The 19,090-nt window shown below is 44.3% G+C and overlaps 1 protein-coding gene across 1 annotated transcript in view; it reads left to right on the top strand.

The window, feature by feature from the left end:
- The window catches only part of ARHGAP35 (Rho GTPase activating protein 35), a 120,652-nt gene that overhangs the window by 33,941 nt on the left and 67,621 nt on the right, over window positions 1–19,090 (top strand). Inside the window, exon 2 of the mRNA XM_060651530.3 lies at window positions 10,390–14,266. Coding sequence (XP_060507513.1) covers window positions 10,583–14,266 — 3,684 coding nt within the window. The 5' untranslated portion in view covers window positions 10,390–10,582. The remainder of the gene's footprint in view (window positions 1–10,389; window positions 14,267–19,090) is intronic.

The raw sequence follows: 19,090 nt of genomic DNA, 5'->3' as shown, positions 1-19,090 counted from the left end.
GGCCTCGTGTAGAAGGGGGCGAGTATTGCAGTGCTTGCTCGTGTTGGTCGAGCACAGGGTTGTGGCAGTACAGGGCCGGCTCGACCTGCGAGCCGTGTGAGGTACCCGTGCCACTTCACTTCTCTGATGGCGTGCTTTTACAGAAGTGTACAGAGAAGTGTGTAAAGCCTGCACAGTGTGAACAATTGCAAAATGACTTGCCGTGTAAGCAGCCCGAGTCAAGGAATAAAACAGAAGCTTCACTTGTACCCTTTTCCCGCCATATCCCCTTTCCTAGCCTCAAAGTAGGGACCTGAAGTACGCTTTTCAGATATTGAGGCGATAAATACTTGAACAGGAAATAATGTTTTCCGTAATAACTTTTTGTTAATAGTGCCAACGTGTAACATCGTTTCATTCAGAAAATCCACTTTGCTTTACACGTATCAACTCAAATATTCATCCCTTCTAGAAGACAGGGATACACACCTCAATGTAGCAGAGCTTCAAATACGATTAATTGAGCTTAGGACCCAATTTTGGGCTGATTCCAGGCCCTTTTGCGTGTTTTTTCTTGCACGTGTTAATTTTTTTCATCTCTCTCAGACATCTGTTTTTAGCTTCGTTTGAAATAAGGCAAATGTGTGAGTAAATGTGGAGACCGGCAAGTAGAAAAGATGGCTATGAGTGTGGATTTTGCTGGTGTGACCCTAAGTTAGTTCTTTAATCTGTGGATCCAGATTGTTCCAAAGGAACAATTCAGATATAGAAGTTGACTCTGTTTCTTCTGTCTCTTTGTGACCCTTGTCCTTATCTTCAGTACAGGTGCTTTAGGTAAAATAAAACCATTCTTTTTTGAAAAGTTTATGCATGTGGCCTGGCTTTTATTACTTACAGTAGCCTGTTTTACGACTGACAATTTATAGAAAAATTCAAACAAGGAGTGAAGAATAATTTGAAATAATGGGCTGAAATCCTCATGTCCTCTTAGAATGCCATCAGGGGAATAGAATAACAAGGCTTACTGTTGGACTTGAAAAGAAGCTGACCTGTTTTCCCCAATTTGACAGAAATGCCTGTTTCTTCAGCACTGTCCTCTGTTGGCAAGGCACATTTGGCTGGATGGTGCCTCCATTCTCACACATTCAGAGAAACGTTTATGGAGAGGATCATTTACAAAATTTTTCTAGTTTAAAGCAAAAACAAAAACACCGGAATAGCTTAGATCGTAAGTGCTCAGAAGCAACTGCTGAAATAGTAATACAGGTTTTCTTTACCATTTCAAAAAGTGTAGAATTGATCTGAAAACCAGGAAATTCAAAGGTAAGACTTGGCTGTGTTTTTGTTTCTTGGTCTCCTAAGAATCTCAGCTCACTGCATTTAATGCTAAGTAGGCTGTGATCCTAAGACTTATTGGACTGCATTGGCCTTGGTTTTGAGTTTCCTTTGGCTTGGGATATTTTTACAGCTTATCGAGAAATCCTGTTTTGTTGTTGTTGTTGTTGTTCTTGGTATAGGTAACGCAGGGAAATCCTGCTGCATCAGTGAAAAAGATTTCTCAGCCTTTGGTTTTGTCTTTGTTTATAGTTGCTTTGATCAGATAGCTTGATTAGAACTCTAGAGCTACCTGGTAGAAACCTGCTGAGGATAAAGTTTAAGGAAGTGCTTCTGCTGAAAGCAGCCCCTTTCATTCGTCAGGGGAAGTTGATTTCATCCTGTGAATAGCTTGCCTTAGAAATTTTATTTCTTTGGGACCTGCGCATAGAGTTCTACACACCTCAGAGCATGAGAACTGTGTCAGGGTGAAAAATGGGCTGGTTGGTTTCTTCAGTGCGGGCTGGCGAGGATGGTAAGATAGTGGCATAGTTTTTTTACCCTGGAATTCAGATTTGATTTGATGTGATTTTTTTTTTTTTTTTTTTAAAGTAATCTCTACACCCAACGCGGGGCTCAAACTCAACAACCTCAACGTGATCGAGGGTCATGTGCTCTGCCGACTGAGTTAGTCAGGTGCCCCTGCCCTGGAATTTAGAGGTAACTTTCTTTACTAGGGCTTGGGGAGAAAATGAATCGAGAGGAGCAGGAAGAGACATTTGCCAAAGTTACAAATGGAATGGAAGAGAATCTTTCATAGCTGCTCTTTTAAAAATTAACTTTAGGCCAGGTTGTTTTACAAACAGACATCCAAGATACCAGTGCTTTAAAACTGCTTTTGGTTTTTCTCACTGGCTCTCTGGAGAGTGCTGTCCATTGAGTTTGCATAGGGCATAGTGAGAGCTGAATGCCGGTACATATCCAGTGTCCAAGAATAGCCCGTCTGTTGCATGAGATTACATGTTTCAAGACCAGATGGTTAAACACTTAAATCAGTCTTTCCAAAGATCCAGATGACCCATTTCAGAGATTTCCTGTAGCCAGAGCCCTGGGGATGTAGTGAGATTCCGTGGTTATGAGGAAATCCTCCCTCCCACATTAAACAGAAGTAGGTGTGTGTAGCCTGTAGTAGTGGGGCAACCTCCAGTACTCTTCTGGGCAAATATTTCCTCTTTGCTGCCTTTGTAAATCTATATTTTCTGCCCCCTTCCCCATTTTATTATTTTAATTTGCGTTAAACTGAATAGAAGTAGAATTTGCCATATTCAAATGGAGTTTTCTTTCAAGTTAGGAGATCAGCTCCTTAGACTGATCAACTCCTTAGACGGTGCTAGTTTGTCAGATGAGGAGTTTAAAGTAGTAGTGTTCCCAATAATAAATAACGTTGGTGGGATCAAAGATTGTCATATTCAATTCGCACAAGTAAAAATAGTCTGTTCCTAGGCTGAGTCCTTGCTGCCCTTCTCGCTTTCTACCGCCCATGAACACTGTTCCAGTCAGTCTGTCCCAAAACGTGTCCGGTGCTTTGCCGTTTTGGTCACCATTATTCTTGCCCTTTCACGTCTTTAGAGCGCCTGGGTCATCCCTCCAAGCCCTGCCAGTCTTTTGTGTACCAATTCAAATTTCACTTCTGCTCTGACCCCTCGAGATCTGAATGAGCTCCTCTTCCTCTGGATCCCAGGAAATGGTCTGTGCCCTTTTTTGTCTTGTGGTTAAGTTTTTGTTTTTGTTTTTCTAAGTAAAATATTATATGTGAAGTAAATTAGAAGATTCTCATCAGCAAGGACAGTGCCCCATTTCTTCTTTGTTTCTTCACATTGTCTTAGCTTTCTGAACAAGCGATTTGATTGGTTCAGTTCTCAGGTCTAAAGATTAGAGACTATAGAGTAATAGAAAAATGGTTAACCCATTTGAAATATTGTGAAGGAAGGAGGAGAGACTTTAGCTGCTGTCACTGGGGCCATCAAGTGGCTACCTTTCTCTTTTATTCAGTATCGGAGGCTGTTTTGTGCTTGTTGAGTTTGATGTAGTCATTTCCTACGACACTCTTCATGTGGTAAAGAGATGAGCAGAATTAAGGGTATTGCTTCGCATTCCAGCAAAACTCAACAGAGGAAACGAAGGCTCCCTCTGTCAGTCAGGTTCATAAAGGTTGTAATTCCTATGTATAGCTGAATAACCCTGTCACATCATTTGTGCACATCTCTAACTTTAAGGTTCTGTAAGTTTATCTGGATTTCACAGATAATTGAATTGGTTGAATGAGGACCTTGGACTTCACTTCTCACTTTTCTTCTGTGAGTTATGTAAAGTTTTTAAAGGAAAAACAAAAACCTTCAGAGAATTCACTCTACATTTATTAATATAAAAATGGAAACCTTTGGGTTTTTAAAGACTATCTTGTTTCTCAATCATTTTATCTTATTTTATCATGATACATATGTACTCTTTTTTTTAAATAAACTTTATTTTATTTATTTATTTTTTTATTAAAATTTTTTTAATGTTTATTTTTGAGAGAGAGAGAGCGAGAGCACAAGCGTGAGTGGGGGAGGGGCAGAGAGAAAGGGAGGCACAGAATCCAAAGCAGGCTCCGGGCTCTGAGCTGTCAGCACAGAGCCCGACGTGGGGCTCCAACTCCCCAACCACGAGATCATGACCCAAGCCAAAGCCTGACGCTTAACCCACTGAGCCACCCAGGCACTCCTGTATGTATTCCTTAATCCCTATCCCCTATTTCCCCTGTCCCCCACCCCCCACTTCCTTTCTGGTAATTTTCAGTTTGTTCTCTAGTTAGAGTCTGTTTCTTGGTTTCTCTCTCTCTTTTTTTCCCTTTGCTCTTTTGTTTCTTAAATTCCACATGAGTTGAGGTCATGTGGTATTTGTCTTTCTCTGACTTATTTCGCTTAGCATTATAGCTCTATCCGTGTTGTTGCAAATGGAAAATTTCATTCTTTTTTATGACTAAATAATATTCCATTATATGTTTATACCACATCTTCTTTATTCATTCATCTATTGATGGACACTTGGGCTGTTTCCATAATTTGGCTATTGTTAATAATGCTGTGATAAACATGGGGTGCATGTATCCCTTGAATTAGTGTTTTTGTGTTTTTCAGTAAGTGTCCAGTAGTGTGATTCCTAGATTATAGAGTAGTTCTATTTTTAATTTTTTGAAGAACCTCCATACTGTTTTCCACAGTAGCTATACCAGTTTGCATTCCCACTAACCGTATAAGAGGGTTTCTTTTTCTCCACATCCTTGCTAACACTGGTCTCGTGTTTTTGATTTTAGCCATTCTGACAGGTGTGAATTGATTCTCTCATTGAAAGACCATCTTGTGGGGCACCTGGGTGGCTCATTCGGTTGAATGTCTGACTTTGGCTCAGGTCATGATCTCATGGTTCATGGGTTCGAGCCCCACGTTGGGCTCTGTGCTGACAGCTCAGAGCCTGGAGCCTGCTTCAGAGTCTCTGTCTCCCTCTCTCTCTCTGCCCCTCCCCTGTTCATGTTTTGTCTCTCTCTCTCTCTCTCTCTCTCTCTCTCTCTCTCTCTCAAAAATAAATAATTAAAAATTTTTTCTTTTAAAAAAAGACCATCTTGTTTAAGTTTGGTGGTTCAGTAGACCATAGAGTTGTGTTTTCTTCTTACTGGAGCTTTTATATTCCATCCTTCCTGGTTCATTTGGAAAATCTGTTCCTCTAGAAAACTCTCCTTTTGGAGTCTCTCTCACAAGAAAAATGTTTTCCAGTTAGATCCCCCCTTTTGCATTTCCTCTCTCCCGTAGATAAGAGTCTTGTATCTACTTAATGCAGATCTTTTAACCAGCTGCTGATGGTATTCATAGCTTTGAAAACTTATTCAGAAATTTAAGGTGGTGAGAAGTATGAGGTATTAAGGAGGTTTAGAAAATGCTCTTTGCCTTGTTAGTTACAATGCATATTTCCATTCCCTTCCTCTATTGGGATTAAGAAAAATTATAGTACCAAGTATTTTACTTCCTTTTTGCTAGCAACTCCCTATGAAATTATTTCTTTGCTTTATTATCATGTAATATTATATAATTACCGTATAATATTATAGTATTGTTAGTTTGGTGTGGTATTCTATACGTGGTTGTTTGAAACCAAATGCATCTTCAGAATTTGACTATTCTCAGAGATAGAGACAGTAGTTTTGGTTATGGGTAATAGTGGTGGATCTGTGTCTTAGGGGACATTCCAGATCACAGAGCCCAGAAACATTTCCTCTTGGGGGTAAGACGGGAGGTGGGGGGGACGCGTGTTGATGGAGCTGTTGACAGGATGAACTTTAGCAGTCATAGTAATGCTGGATCACAGTGGCATTTCTGTGTCCTTTGAAATGTGTACTGTCTTGGGAATGTTGCCACTTCTTGCCCTAAGTTTTGTAGAGGTGGTAAAAAAGAAAACACCCCCCTACCTTCCAGTTGAGACACTGTTTGGGGAGCTGGTATAGTGGTTAAACAAGTCAAGTAAATAACTCCGGAAGTCTGGTGGCTGGTTCTGAAAGAGCTCTCAGTTGTTTGCGTTATGTTGTAGTGCTGCATATATTTGTAACAAAAACTGAAGATGTTCCTGAAGTGTTTTACTTTTTGAAAAAAAATTTTTTCTTTAACATTTATTCATTTTTGAGATTGAGAGAGGCAGAGCATGAGCAGGAGAGGGGTAGAGAGAGACACACAGAATCTGAAGCAGGCTCCAGGCTCTGAGCTGTCAGCACAGAGCCCGATGCGGGGCTCAAACTCACAGACTGTGAGATCACGACCTGCGCTGAAGTTGGACGCCCGACCGACTGAGCCACCCAGGTGCCCCTGAAGTATTTTCCTTTTTGAAGGAGTTGACTTGTGGTGTAAAACTACTAAATATTAGGGTTTAGTTTTTCTAATACAACTAGCTGTCTAAAGCTTGAAGATAGAAGTCGTTTCAGTTTAAAGAATACTTTCTCCCCCTCTGCTGTAACTCTTCAGTTTTCAAAGGACTAATATTGGCAAATTATTAGAATGGACATTTGGATTTTGCCGTTTGAGGAGTTTGGTGGCCCGCTAAGAACACCGGTTCCTATCAGATGTAAACTAAAGATATTGCAAAGTCTCGGACATGCCCCATCTTCTACTTTCTCTTTCTTTGTGGCCTTAAGATCATTAAATTTAGTGACTCAGCTAATTTTTTTTTAATCCACCTCTTGGAAAAGTTGAACGTGTTTGTGACCAAGCACTTCGAGCTATTTCCTTTAAACCAAGTGTTTGCAGCGTTCTTAGATTTATAACAGTCTTTGTTTACCGTGTAATTCAGTCCAATTGAGGAACTAGTAAAACTGCATTATCCGGACATCAAAGACAAGGCATGTAAGAAGAGTGTGCTTCTACCGGGGAACCTATTCGATTTCTACCAAGTGGAAAGTTACCAGGTGTCCCCAAATTAACCATTCCTTTGCCAGCTGATTCTCATTGTTTGGTAGCTTTTTTAGTGTAGTCAGCAGCATTCTGGGTTTAAAATATGAGTTGCTACGTTCTTGAGAGTCGAGAGTTGTTGCTTTCTGTCTTTAGCGTCCTTCAGATAGCGGAGACGTTGACTTGCATGGGCGGCACAGAATATCATGCGCTGAAGAAACTGACCAAACAAGGTTTGGAGAATACATTTTAGCTTAGTTCAAAGTTGAGCTGCCGTCTCTATTTCTTGAGGTTCAAGAGCAGGTTTGGTGTTTTGTTTTCCTGGGATTTCTGTGAAGAGAGAGCTTATTCGACCCACTTTACAGAGAATAAGGGGGATGACTTGCCAGCTGCGTGCAGCAGTCACTCGAAGTGGGACCCCGTCACCAAGTTGCATTTCAGGATTGATCAAGTAGGTGGCCTTGAGTCCTGCCAGACTCTGGGATGGGGAATTGACGGAGAAGGGCTCTGTGATAGGAGCACCCCTGACTTACACTTTCATCAGCATTCCTATCTGAGGCTCTGTCAAACCTGAGTCTCCCGAGAGGTGGAAACAAAATTGTGTATATGTGTACTACGAGTAATAAGCAAAAGCACTGTGATTTCGTATGAATCTTTGCTATTTGGGTGTTTCAGAGGATGTGTGTAAACATCTTACGATTTTACCTAAGGAAGCAGTCGCCTGGGGAAGTGGAGGATGGGGATCCATCTTTCACATGGATGTCTGCTTATTTCTGCTGAAATCTGGACCTTGGCTTCTTTAGGAGCATGCCATTAGGTTATCTGGAGGTGATTGCTTATGATCATTGAGATTTCCGTCTTGACAATGGTCAAATCATTTTTACATACCACACGTAGGCACGTTTTGTTTCCACGGAGGGTTGGGCTTTCTCGGTTATCGAGGGAAGATAATGGATGTTTGGGAAAGGTCTGTGACCTTTTGAGGTTATCATCATAGGGGACAACTTTCCTCTCTCATTCATCACCCCCTCTTCTTAGAATAAAGTATGATGATGTGACTTCCTGTGGCATCTCTTAGGAGAAAGGCTCACAAAAATATATTCAGGTTGTGGAGATGCTGGGTTCCTACCAGCCATGACCGAGATTCAAAAGAAAATTGTTCTCTTTATTTTATTTTAATTAATTAATTAATTTATTTATTTATTTATTTTAACGTTTATTTATTTTTGAGACAGAGGGAGACAGAGCATGAACGGGGGAGGGTCAGAGAGAGAGGGAGACACAGAATCTGAAACAGGCTCCGGGCTCCGAGCTGTCAGCACAGAGCCCGATGCGGGGCTCAAACTCACGGACCGCGAGATCGTGACCTGAGCCGAAGTCGGCCGCTTAACCGACTGAGCCACCCAGGCGCCCCTGTTCTCTTTATTTTAAACTGAGTTATCTCAGGAGACTGTTCATTTGGCTACACGTTCGGCCGTCGCGTGGTCATATTTGCACGCGTGAGTAGACTGCAGTGCAGTATAAGCAGTAGTAGCCAGAAGACCATTTATGTGGAGACAGCCGAGGCCTATGTATTTGATTTCTGTTAACCAGGAGGTTGCTAAAGACATCATAAGATATTCTCATAACGTTTCATTACTTCACCTCTTCATACTTTAGGTCCTTTAAGGTGCCACTTTTCAGCCACGTTCTGTGGTTCCCCATAGCCTTCGGGAAAGACTGCAGACTCTTTGAAAGAGGTTTAATCTGATTTCTGCTTCTAATGCGTCTCACCCATCCGCTCCCCACACACACTCGAGGGGCCGTGCCTTTTTCTGCGGAGAGGAGTCTCCGTGTTTCTTTCACCTACTTCAGGTTTCTCCTGAGGTGGAACTTCCTCCAGAAAGGCCTTCCTCAATCAAAACACTGGGTGTAATATGCCCTCATAGTCATTCCCTGACTCATTCCTTCAGTAAATCTTCGTGTCAAGCACCATGTCATAGGCTGAGGATACAGAAGTAAACGAGAAGGGGTGGACCTTGTCCTCACAAAGCTTATTCTGTTCTCGTCAAGGAAACCACCCAATATTCACACCTTTTTAAAAATGCTTTTTATTTGGAAACAATCACAAATTTATAGAAAGTTGCAAAAAAATTAAAATGGCACAAAGGAATATCTTATCCAGATTTACCTGTTGTTAACATTTTACCGCATGCGCATTCTTTCTTTCAACGTATATACATATTTTTTTCTGGACCAGTCACACACATTATGGTCTTTTCCCCCCCAAATACTTCAGTGTGTATTTTATAAGAGTAGGCCTATTCGCTTACATGGTAGTTACCTTCCTAAATTGACATTGATCAAATACTTCTGTCTAATATTCCGTTCAGAGTCCAGTGTTGTTAAATGACTTAATAATGTCCTGTATTTCCCATTCTGGTGCAGAATCCATTCTAGGTTCAAACAATTGCATTTAGTTATGATGTCTCTTTAGCTTCTCTTGATCTAGAATGTTTACATAGCCATTCTTTGTCTTTTATGACATGGATACTTTTTGAGAAGTATAGGGTGTGTACCACTTCCCCCCGCCCAACCCCCATAATAGAATCTTGCTCGTTTTTTGTTTATCCGATGTTTCCTTGTGATTCGGTTGAGGGAATACATTCTAGGTCATCACACCGCTTAGTAATGTGTCCTCGTGGGGGTACCACATCTGGAGGCCCATGATGTCCTTCCGTCCCTCTTTGGTGGTGATAATTTTCATTACCCAAAGTGTTAACCCAGGGTACCTGGGTGGCTCAGTTGGTTAAGCGTCCGACTCGCAGTTCATTAGTTCAAGCCCCGCGTCGGATTCTGTACTGACAGCCCGGAGCCTGGGACCTGCTTCGGATTCTGTGTCTCCCTCTCTCTCTCTGTTCTTCCCTCACTTGCACTCTGTCTCTCTTTCAAAAATAAATAAAGATTAAAAAAAAAAATTTAAAAACAAAGTGTTAAGCCAGTTTCTTTACTGTATAATTAGTGGTTTTTGGTACCTCTTCCCTCTGCAGCTGATAAGTAGCATATCAGGAGGCACCTCAGGTCTGTGCAGATATCCTGATTCTCATCAAAATCTTCCCCCTAGATGGGGTATCAAGGGATGATTCTTGTCTGATCCAGTAGTATGAACTCAGGTTTCTGTTTTTGGCAGTGGGTTATAATCCATTACTGTCTTTAATTATTTTGGTGCTCAAATTGTTTCAGATTTGACCAGTGGGATCCCCTTCAAGTGGGCTCCTGTGTCTGTGAGGTGCCCTGTCATTTTTTCAAGCACTTCCTTTCCTGCACAATAGGATGTTCCAGGCTCTTCTTGTACTAACTCTGCTCTAACCCTGGTATCAGCCGTGTTTCCAAGAAGCCCTCAAACTCTTGTTTTAACACTCAGCACAACTGCTTACTTGTATGTCTTCCTCTGTTAGAGGTATTGAGAGCACATAGATGTCAGTCTTCCTCTTACATCTTCACTCAGCGTGAGGCCTGGCACATTTAATGTTTAAGTATTTGTTGAACGAGAAAATTGATTTTTGCTCTAGTTCAGCGACTAAAATCAGGTTCCAAAATTATGATGCTGATGGGTTTTCTTTCTCCTCCCGCCCCCGTCTAGGAAGAAATGTTTACTATCTGGCGATGAGAAGTGGTGAAAACTGACCTCGTGCTGGTGTACAAACACTATGGGACCTGACACTTTGACCTCGTGGGCAGCCGGCCCCCACTGATAATGTGGGGAAACCATCAGGTCCACTGGAAAACACTAATCTGATCTTGGAAGTGGCCGATTGTGGCAGGATGTGTCGACGATGATGATGGCAAGAAAGCAAGATGTCCGCATTCCCACCTACAACATCAGTGTGGTGGGATTGTCTGGGACCGAGAAGGAGAAGGGCCAGTGCGGCGTTGGGAAGTCTTGCCTGTGCAACCGCTTCGTGCGCCCGAGTGCTGATGAGTTTCACTTGGACCATACCTCTGTCCTCAGCACCAGTGACTTTGGCGGGCGAGTGGTCAATAATGACCACTTTCTCTACTGGGGAGAAGTTAGCCGTTCCCTGGAGGATTGTGTGGAATGTAAGATGCACATTGTGGAGCAGACTGAGTTCATCGATGATCAGACTTTTCAGCCTCATCGAAGCACGGCCCTGCAGCCCTATATCAAGAGAGCTGCTGCAACCAAGCTCGCATCAGCTGAAAAACTCATGTACTTTTGCACTGACCAGCTGGGGCTGGAGCAGGACTTTGAGCAGAAACAGATGCCGGATGGAAAGCTGCTGATTGATGGTTTTCTTCTTGGTATTGACGTTAGCAGGGGCATGAATAGGAACTTTGATGACCAGCTCAAGTTCGTGTCCAATCTCTACAATCAGCTTGCGAAAACAAAAAAGCCCATAGTGGTGGTCCTGACTAAGTGTGATGAGGGCGTTGAGCGGTACATTAGAGATGCACATACTTTTGCCTTAAGCAAAAAGAACCTCCAGGTTGTGGAGACCTCAGCAAGATCCAACGTAAACGTGGACTTGGCTTTCAGCACCTTAGTGCAACTCATTGATAAAAGTCGGGGAAAGACGAAAATCATTCCTTATTTTGAAGCTCTCAAGCAGCAGAGTCAGCAGATAGCTACAGCGAAAGACAAGTATGAGTGGCTGGTGAGTCGCATTGTGAAGAGCCACAACGAGAATTGGCCGAGTGTCAGCCGAAAGATGCAGGCCTCTCCTGAGTACCAGGACTATGTCTACCTGGAAGGTACTCAGAAAGCCAAGAAGCTGTTTCTCCAGCACATCCACCGCCTCAAGCACGAGCACATTGAGCGCAGGAGAAAGCTGTACCTCGCGGCCCTGCCGTTAGCCTTTGAAGCTCTTATACCCAGTCTAGATGAGATAGACCACCTGAGCTGCATAAAAACCAAAAAGCTCTTGGAGACCAAGCCAGAATTCCTGAAGTGGTTTGTCGTGCTCGAAGAGACACCGTGGGACGCCACCAGCCACATTGACAACATGGAGAACGAGCGGATTCCCTTTGACTTGATGGATACCGTCCCTGCCGAGCAGCTGTACGAGGCCCACTTAGAGAAGCTGCGGAACGAGAGGAAAAGAGCTGAGATGAGAAGGGCATTTAAAGAAAACCTGGAGACCTCTCCCTTCATAACTCCCGGAAAGCCTTGGGAAGAGGCCCGTAGTTTCATTATGAACGAAGATTTCTACCAGTGGCTGGAAGAATCCGTATACATGGATATTTATGGCAAACACCAAAAGCAAATTATAGACAGAGCAAAGGAAGAGTTTCAGGAGCTGCTTTTGGAATATTCAGAGTTGTTTTATGAGCTGGAGCTGGATGCTAAGCCCAGCAAGGAGAAGATGGGTGTCATTCAGGATGTTCTGGGGGAGGAACAGCGATTTAAAGCATTACAGAAGCTCCAAGCGGAGCGTGATGCCCTTATCCTGAAGCACATTCATTTTGTGTATCACCCAACCAAGGAAACGTGCCCTAGCTGCCCAGCTTGTGTGGATGCTAAGATCGAGCACTTGATTAGTTCTCGGTTTATCCGACCATCTGACCGGAATCAGAAAAATTCACTGTCTGACCCCAACATTGATAGGATCAACTTGGTTATCTTAGGCAAAGATGGCCTCGCACGTGAGTTGGCCAATGAGATTCGAGCTCTTTGTACAAATGATGATAAGTATGTGATAGATGGTAAAATGTATGAGCTTTCCCTGAGGCCGATAGAAGGGAATGTCAGGCTTCCCGTGAACTCTTTCCAAACGCCAACATTTCAGCCCCACGGCTGCCTCTGCCTTTACAATTCAAAGGAATCTCTATCCTATGTGGTGGAGAGTATAGAGAAGAGTAGAGAGTCCACACTTGGCAGGCGAGATAACCATTTAGCCCATCTTCCCCTGACGTTGATCTTAGTTAACAAGAGAGGAGACACCAGTGGAGAGACCCTGCATAGCCTAATACAACAAGGTCAGCAGATTGCTAGCAAACTTCAGTGTGTCTTTCTCGACCCTGCTTCTGCTGGCATCGGCTATGGACGCAACATTAATGAAAAGCAGATCAGTCAAGTTTTGAAGGGACTCCTGGACTCCAAGCGTAACTTAAACCTGGTCAGTTCTACTGCTAGCATCAAAGATCTGGCTGACGTTGACCTGCGAATTGTCATGTGTCTGATGTGTGGCGATCCTTTCAGTGCAGATGACATACTCTATCCTGTCCTTCAGTCCCAGACCTGTAAGTCTTCCCATTGTGGAAGCAACAACTCTGTTTTACTTGAACTACCGATCGGACTCCACAAGAAGCGCATCGAGCTGTCTGTTCTTTCGTACCATTCCTCATTTAGCATCAGAAAAAGCCGGTTGGTCCATGGGTACATTGTTTTTTATTCAGCCAAACGTAAGGCCTCCTTGGCTATGTTACGTGCCTTTCTTTGTGAAGTGCAGGATATTATCCCCATTCAGTTGGTCGCACTCACTGACGGCGCTGTAGATGTCCTGGACAATGACTTAAGTCGGGAACAGCTGACCGAAGGGGAGGAGATTGCTCAAGAGATTGACGGGAGGTTCACAAGCATCCCTTGTAGCCAACCCCAGCACAAACTTGAGATCTTCCACCCATTTTTTAAGGATGTGGTGGATAAAAAGAACATAATCGAGGCTACTCATATGTACGATAACGCTGCCGAGGCCTGTAGCACCACGGAAGAGGTGTTTAACTCCCCCCGAGCGGGCTCTCCACTCTGCAACTCCAACCTGCAGGATTCAGAAGAGGATATCGAGCCGCCTTCTTACAGCTTGTTTCGAGAAGACACGTCACTGCCCTCTCTGTCCAAAGACCATTCTAAGCTCTCTATGGAACTGGAGGGAAATGATGGGCTGTCGTTCATCATGAGCAATTTTGAGAGTAAACTGAACAACAAAGTACCTCCACCAGTCAAACCAAAGCCTCCTGTCCATTTTGAGATCACAAAGGGGGATCTGTCTTATTTAGACCAAGGCCATAGAGATGGGCAGAGGAAGTCTGTGTCTTCTAGCACCTGGCTACCTCCGGATGGGTTTGATCCTTCTGATTATGCTGAACCCATGGATGCTGTGGTCAAGCCAAGGAACGAAGAAGAAAACATATATTCAGTGCCCCATGACAGCACCCAAGGCAAAATCATCACCATTCGGAATATCAACAAAGCCCAGTCCAACGGCAGTGGCAACGGTTCCGACAGTGAAATGGACACCAGCTCTCTAGAGCGAGGCCGCAAGGTGTCCATCGTGAGCAAGCCCGTGCTGTACAGGACGAGATGCAGCCGGCTAGGGAGGTTTGCTAGTTATCGAACCAGCTTCAGTGTGGGGAGCGATGATGAGCTAGGGCCCATTCGGAAAAAAGAGGAGGATCAGGCATCTCAAGGTTATAAAGGGGACAATGCCGTCATTCCATATGAAACAGACGAAGACCCAAGGAGGAGGAATATTCTTCGCAGTCTACGGAGGAACACTAAGGTAAGACACCAGTTTAGGAATGAATCATAGGAGTGGCTTGCACAGTGTCTGGGTGAGAGCTGACTGATGATGACGATGATGATGATTTTTCAAGGACAGCTTATTCTGGTTAAAAAAAATTGGTCGGTGTGTGCATTTACTCTCTGACTTGGTGTAAAAAAGTAGGCAGTGTCTCAGATTGCTACCGCTGGCAGCTCTGGAGTAGTAAGGACCTTGGATAGACAGCCTGAGTTTGAGTTGTCTTTGTCCAGAACAAGAGTTAGGTACTTCCAAAATGAGCAGATCGTGTAGAAATTGTCGGTGTCCTGACAGGTAGCCAAGCCAGTGACGATATGCTTGCTCTTCCTTTATGTGAACACCAGAATCTAAAGTTGCATGCTTCAGTCTCTGACTGCTAGACAAACATTTCATCCATATGCCTCTTAAAAGCTCCTTTTTCCCCTCACTGACCCGTAAGGTTGCTGCATCTTAGATTAGGAAACACTGGATGATTATTTTGTTTGCATATGCGAATGAGTGAAGGGTCTTTACGTAAGTGAAAAGTAAGAAGTAACTTGCCACTGTGAGTTATAAACCTGTCCCATATTTGTGAGATTGGAGTGCCCTCCAGCTGCATCATTTAAGTGAGTTGCTGTGACGGCTTCAGGTTTTATTTAGGGACCAAAGCAGGATGGGGAGAAGAGAAAGAAAGTAAACCGCGTGTGTTATGAGTGTCAGGCCTGCCATCAGATGGAGAGGAAACAGCAGCAGGTGAATCCTCTTTATCTTGTTTCGAATTGTGGTGTACAAAGTAGGGTGCCCTGTCCCCTTGGGCTTAAGATTTGAGACAGAAAAGGTATTTCCCAGATTTTTCTTTTTTTTCCCCCCATTTAGAGCAGAGGGAAACACTCTGTTTTTTCAGAGAAAGACATCTTGGTGAGACAGGACAATAAAAGCGTGTTATATGCTAGCCCACGACCAGCCTTGCGACATACAGAATGAGGATTTCTCTGCATTGAAAGCTTTTTCTCCTCTCCCTACCGTGAAGCAGCAGAGAACAAAGTCACTTGTCTGAAAACATTTCAGGGAACTTTGGAAGAAAGGATGCCAAAAACTTATGTTATTACAAGACGTACCAAATCAGAAGGATCTAGAGTTGACAATTCTGTTGTAAAGTAAGTACCACCTGGAGGCTAGTTCTGCAGCTCTTACTGGTTAGGAGGGCCCTTGCAGGTGGAGGAACATGGTTCCATGGCCTCACAGGGAGCGCACCTTCACTTTGTGTTCCCTCATAGCATACACAGTGGTTCCCAGTCACCATTGGCTGGAGTTTCCAGAACTTCCTCACCTGTGTAATTTTAGAAAGGGCAGGGCAGCATTGTTGTGTGTTCTGTCCACCCCCCCAGCCCCCCGCCCCCGGCCCACCCCGAACTGAACATTAATAAATACCATAGGCATTCTCCTATTTGATTTCCCCTTGTTTTTTCTCTTGGATTCCTTCATCTGCCTTCAGTATTTTGTCCTCCAAGGGTTAGTAATGGGCAGACCCATTGAAAACCTTTCGTATTTATGAAGTCTGAAGTTAGCCTCACCTGCCTCCCAGTATTTCCTCAAAGCTCTCCTGTTCAATGATCCTGGAATCCAAACATTTTCAACGTTTTGACTTTCTTCTCTTCCTCCTCCACTCCTGATGAAGACTGTTACCAGAATAGCTTATCTGAATGCTGGCAGTCTTAATTTGTGGGGGTGTTTGCACACCTGGGAATTAGGAAGGTGGCATAATAGCACACTGAGTTGTAACTGATCTTCTGACTTCTAACTACATTTTTAACACTTGTTGAAGATCATGCTTTTAAGACACATTCCCAAACAGACCGTGCTTTAAAGAGCGCACACGTTAGGCTCAGCCGAAGACGGCCGGGGACCCTGTTTTTAAAGAGCCCTTCCTAAACTAGAACTTCCTTACCCTGGGTTGCTGGGTCAGCATGCAAGAAGTGATTAACTTCCCGTCTTAGTTATGCGGGCCACACCTCTTCAAGTCAAATAAAAATGACACCTCTGGCCCAAGAGCCATAGCGTGCCAGAAGCCAGTTCAGGAGTATCCTTTGGAAAGTGTGAGTAAAAGGTGAAACTGTCTTTTCCTGCCTCGGAAAATGGTGCTTTGAAATGAGTGTAGTTGCTTTGTCACCCTAATCCAGAGATCAGCCTTCATTCTCTTCCCCGTTCGTTCGGGCAAACCTCCTATTAAAATTGCTGCCTTAAGAAAGCAGACTGACACTTGCCTTACTGGAAAAGCAAGATACCATAGGACAGAGAATGCCAAGCCAACCCCTACGTGGGGGATTTGGCTTCTGATTTTTATTGGCGTGACACGGCAATACAGTATTTATCTGACGTGCAGGGAGAGCCAGTCGGTCATGGAAGATACAGTTAGTACCTCCCGGGTGCCAGAATGTTAGACACCACTGGGGAAATGGCACGGATCCTTCTTGCCCAGACCGTGGCTCCCAGTGGAGGCAGCGAGACCTCCACAACTCCTGGAAATAGGTGGTGTGCCCAGGGGGCGCTGTGTGGAGCCAGAGTGGAAATCCCACCGCTGGGGGCGGTGAAGGTAGTGTAGCGTGTGTAGTGATCAGGAGCTCGGGATCGAGGGCCTAAAGCCAAATCCCGACTCCTCCGCTTCCTCACTGGGACTTGGGGCGCGTGATTCACCTGCCATATCCCTTCGGCACAAAGGGAGAACATAGTGGCACCTTCCTCATGTGGTGGTGAGAAACGGAATGAGGTTTTGCACGTGAAACACTCGGCGTACTGCATCTCGGACAGGTGTTAGGTATCGCAGTGTTATTTAACTAGACCTTGAAGAGTGGGTAGAACCGAAGAAGTGGCAGTGGCAGAGGTGAGGAACGGCTTGAAGGTGAAAATGTGCATGTCGTATTCAAGGAGAGGAGAGTGCTGGTCCGGTCTAGCCGAGGGCTTGAGGGACCAACTTCGTCCCTCCCTTTTGTGTAAGTTTTAACCCTGTGTGTTACTTGGCTGCTTTCTCAGCACTTGCCCTAGCAACAGCCCTAACAACAACAACAAAAAGCTGTGCTCTGGGTACCGATGTGATGTGGAGAAAGAGAAATTGCTCAGCTTCCCTTGGCCGATTTGCTAGATTAGCTCTTTACTGTAAAATTGGAGTTGGAGTGAGGGAATCGCTTTCATTTCTGTTAATGAAAGTGAAGACTGTAAGGCCGACTGTCATTCTGGGTCCTTTTCCCAGCTGAACCATTTAGCAACCCACCCTCATAGTGGGAGCCTTCCGCACTCAGCTGAATGAAATTGAAAATCTGCGATTGCACTTCAGTGGGGCCCATGAATAGATGCTTTGTCTGTAAAGAGTTGGTGTTGCACATGGTCTCTGTCTCACAGTATCATGCGTTTGCAAAGATGAGATCAGGACCGGCAGGGTCTTATTTTAAAACCAAAAAAAAAAAAAAAAAAAAAAAAAAAACCCAAAAAAAAGAAACCACAGGCTGGGAGTCTTGGTCCACAAAATGTGCCTTTTGGGCAAGCTCAAGTTGCTGAATTTAGTGTGTTTGACCATGGATTTAAAGACAAGACATTATTGGCTATTCACCCTTCTATCTGATGTGCTCTTATCTTTGTGTTTAAAAAAAAAAAAAGACAACAGAATGATAAAGAAAATCTTTCACTCACTGTAGCTACCACATGACAAGACAACCTATTGAAAAAGCAAACCAATTCAATCACGCATTGTTTGGTCTATAAGGCACCAAGTAACCAGTTTGACAGTTTGTGTCCCCCCCCAGTGAATTGGCTTATTTCATTGGATTCAGTGAATCGGCTGGTTGTTGGGGCTTTGTGTGGACACAGCTCTCATTTTGTGAGGCCTAGAACGGAGTTAAAGTTTCTAGTGTGAATAAAAACCAGCTGGGGAATTGGACAGCTAGCTCCCCAGGGAGGGATGTTGCATTTTGACAGACAAGCTGAATGGTATGAAATATGAGCTCTTTGTAACCTGCTCGGGAAAGACTCTCAGTGTGTGCTTCAGAAAAGGCTAGGCCTACTCAATGTGCTGTGAGGCCAAATAAATACCGTAGCCTTAAAGGGGCGGGGGGGGGGCCTACTTGACCTTGGATTTTCTGATTCCTGAAAGAATTGCATCTTTTAAGAGAAGGATTTTTGCTTCAAAGCATGTGCTCCTTCATTCATTTTGGGAAGGAAACCTCCAGTTCAGCGCACGGACGCTTAGTGAGCGGTGGTACCCCTGGCTTTGTGCTGAGGGTGCTGCGCGTGGTGGTGTGCTTATCTAGCTTACCGTCAAGGGATGGCGGATTTTAAATATGCGCTGACAGGTATTTTGAATACTGCCACAGAGGAGCTACAGGGTGCTAAGGGATTGTAGGGCAAGGAGTTTTAACCTCAGCGAAGGTCCGGTAAAGCTCCCCAAGGCAACAGTGTGTAAATGGAGACTTACAGAGTGAGGCGGACAAAGGCAGTGAGGGTGGAGGTTTTCTGGGGAGAGCTCTTGAGAAAACAGCGTGGAACTTGGAGCTGGGGGAAAGAAAGAAAAAATAAAAAACAACACGTGGAAGAAACCTAGAGTGGTTGCTGCGGAGAGTGAAGGGGAAGCAGGCCGGGGATGGCAGGGTTGCGAATACCGTGGGGTTTCATCCTTCCCCGGAGGTACCGAACGCGTGCTGTGCGCCAGATGCGGCACCAGCCCTTTTCCCGTTGCCGCCGCCCATGTTGGTGTAGTTTTCTAAATGGAGGAGCTGAGATTTTTGAACCTGCTCTTCTGACTTCCGCTTCCAACGGGTCGGTAGAGTCCAGCCCGCA

Source organism: Panthera onca, chromosome E2, assembly GCF_046562875.1.
Source record: "Panthera onca isolate mPanOnc1 chromosome E2, mPanOnc1 haplotype 2, whole genome shotgun sequence".
Classification (NCBI taxonomy): Eukaryota; Metazoa; Chordata; class Mammalia; order Carnivora; family Felidae; genus Panthera; species Panthera onca.
The sequence above is the reverse complement of the archived record's forward strand: the minus strand, read 5'-3'. Positions and strand labels throughout refer to the sequence as shown.